The sequence below is a fragment of the Monopterus albus genome, unplaced genomic scaffold (assembly GCF_001952655.1).
Source record: "Monopterus albus unplaced genomic scaffold, M_albus_1.0 scaffold335.1, whole genome shotgun sequence".
Lineage (NCBI taxonomy): Eukaryota > Metazoa > Chordata > Actinopteri > Synbranchiformes > Synbranchidae > Monopterus > Monopterus albus.
Window position 1 is genome coordinate 315285 of NW_018128215.1, and position 2226 is coordinate 317510.

The 2226-nt window shown below is 45.2% G+C and overlaps 1 protein-coding gene across 1 annotated transcript in view; it reads right to left on the reverse strand.

Moving 5' to 3' along the window:
- LOC109974485 (acyl-coenzyme A thioesterase 2, mitochondrial-like) overlaps nucleotides 1-595 on the reverse strand; it is a 5441-nt gene extending 4846 nt beyond the window's left edge. The window contains exon 1 of the mRNA XM_020624689.1: nucleotides 76-595. Coding sequence (XP_020480345.1) covers nucleotides 76-579 — 504 coding nt within the window. The 5' untranslated portion in view covers nucleotides 580-595. The remainder of the gene's footprint in view (nucleotides 1-75) is intronic.
- Between the last annotated feature and the right edge of the window lie 1631 nt (nucleotides 596-2226).

The following is a 2226-nucleotide window of genomic DNA, read 5'->3' on the forward strand; positions in this document are numbered from 1 at the left end:
GTGAAGCCTGAGTGGCTATTGTCATGGTGGCCTAATAAATAAATACAATAGCTAAATACATTCAAAACAACACACTAAAAGGCTGTAAATATGGTCAAAACATAAGGAGGAAAACTTCTTACCTGGGGGAGTGAACAGGACTCCCTCAAAATTCCCCTCTTTGACAGAGACCCGGCTGACGCCCTCTCCCATCACAAGCCTCTCATTGGTCGCCTCTGCCAGCATCCTACCCTCCCCCTCACCCTCATGAACAGAGAGCTTTACAACATGGGGGGTTATGGTCTTGTCTTTATGAAACCTTTTGTGTAAGATGTCTGGTCTCATCGACCACAGCAGCCCCATGGGTTCAACCCCGACATAGCTCCCACTGAGTGAGGGGTCTCTGTCCAGGTCGATCTCCCCTCTCCCATCAGCCCTGTAGGTGGCTGAGGAGCTGAACACCACTCCTCGCTCATCAGCAGATCTGGCTCTCATAGTGACCACCTGTCTCGACCTCAGCCCAGACACCTTCAGCTGAACAGGCTCATCAAACAAGCATCTGGCGCTTGGCAGCAGCCTCATTCTGACTTGGGAGGACATCTCTTCACAAACTAAAGAGCCTGTCTTCATACATTTATAGTGTCCAGTGACAAAGTAAACAGTTCCAAGAAACATTGCAAAGCAGCCAAAGGTCAGTGTTGAAACTGTTTTGTTTGGTTGTTTCCCCAGAGCAGCAACACTGTCAACAAAAGATAAGATTCTGAGGCAGCTGCTGATATAAAAACCTAGTTTCCCAAAAAGTTGGCACATTTTCCAAAATGCAATCAAAAATAAAGCTGATTTATGAATCCACTTGAACCTTTAACTGACAAAAGTACAAAGAAACATTCTATTTTTTCAAATTTCAGCTTTCACATTAATGGAGCAGCTGAGAAGCAGAACATTATTTTTTGTAGGTTTGTATCGATCAATAAATCACACAAATGTGATTTATAAATGTTGCGTGAATTGATGCTAAATAAATTAGGACTGCTAGGCTACAGCCTCTTTGTGTTTTAAACAAAATCAGTTATGTTAGAAATGTTTTCTTTTTCATGTTATTCCTTGGATTTTGTTTTTCTGTCTTGTGGGGCCTTATTTACTCCACTGCACATTAACATTATATTCAGAATATTATAGCATCACCCTTAAAGCAGACCAGAGACTATATAGTGCAATAATGTTAAGTAAATTTGTCCTTACCTTCTGTCATTTAATGAGCCATGACTCATCCTTGACTGCAAAGACTGAGACTTTGTTGGATGCTCCCTTTGTACCTAGCCATGAAACTCTTACCTGTTACTGAATAGCCTGCTAAGTTTTGAATCTTCCAGGAAGGTGTTATTGGAATATCTTATGGGGTTTGTAAATGAAAGTGCTAACTGTGGGTTTACAAGCTCTGTCATATGATGATGCAAAAAGTACAAAGTTAAGTTCTTTATCAAAGCTGCTTCAGTACAGAACATCCTATTTGTACTTTTCAGGAATGTGTGTAGATATTGCTAACTTTGAGTTTTATACCATGGTACTAAGGACAGCCCTTTGGCTGTTTGACGGTTAAGATTTGACTAAAGTTTAGGGTAAGAGTTGGGGTTTAGGCATTTAGTTGTCACCAGAACGACTTCTGGTAAGGAGTAAGGTTCCAGAGCCCGAGCTGTGCGTGGAGGTGAGCCCGACTATATCTAGCCGGTACCTCTCAACCTCCTGCACAATCTCAGGCTCCTTCCCCACCAGCGAGGTGACATTCCATGTCCCCAGGGCTAGTCTCCGTGTCCAGAGATCGGGCCGTCGGGGCCCCCGCCTTCGACTGCTGCCCAATCCACTATGCACCGGCCCCTTACGGATCCTCCTGCAGGTGGTGAGCCCACAGGAGGACGTCCCCACGTCACTCGTTCGGGCTAAGCCCGGCCGGGCCCCGTGGGGGGAGGCCCGGCCACCAGGCGCTCGCATTCGAGCCCCAACCCCGGGCCTGGCTCCAGGGTGGGGCCCCGGCTGCGCCATGCCGGGCGACGTCACGGGACTAGATCTTGGTCTATTCATAAGGGGCTTTTGAAGTCGAAATGACATGTTAAAAATATGGGTTAATGGTTTGCATATCTCCTCAATTACCCATTTAACAGTTGTCATAGTGATACCATCACTATCACTAGATGTTTTGTTACCACATTTATTCACTATCTCTATAATTTCCTTTTCAACTATGGGCTT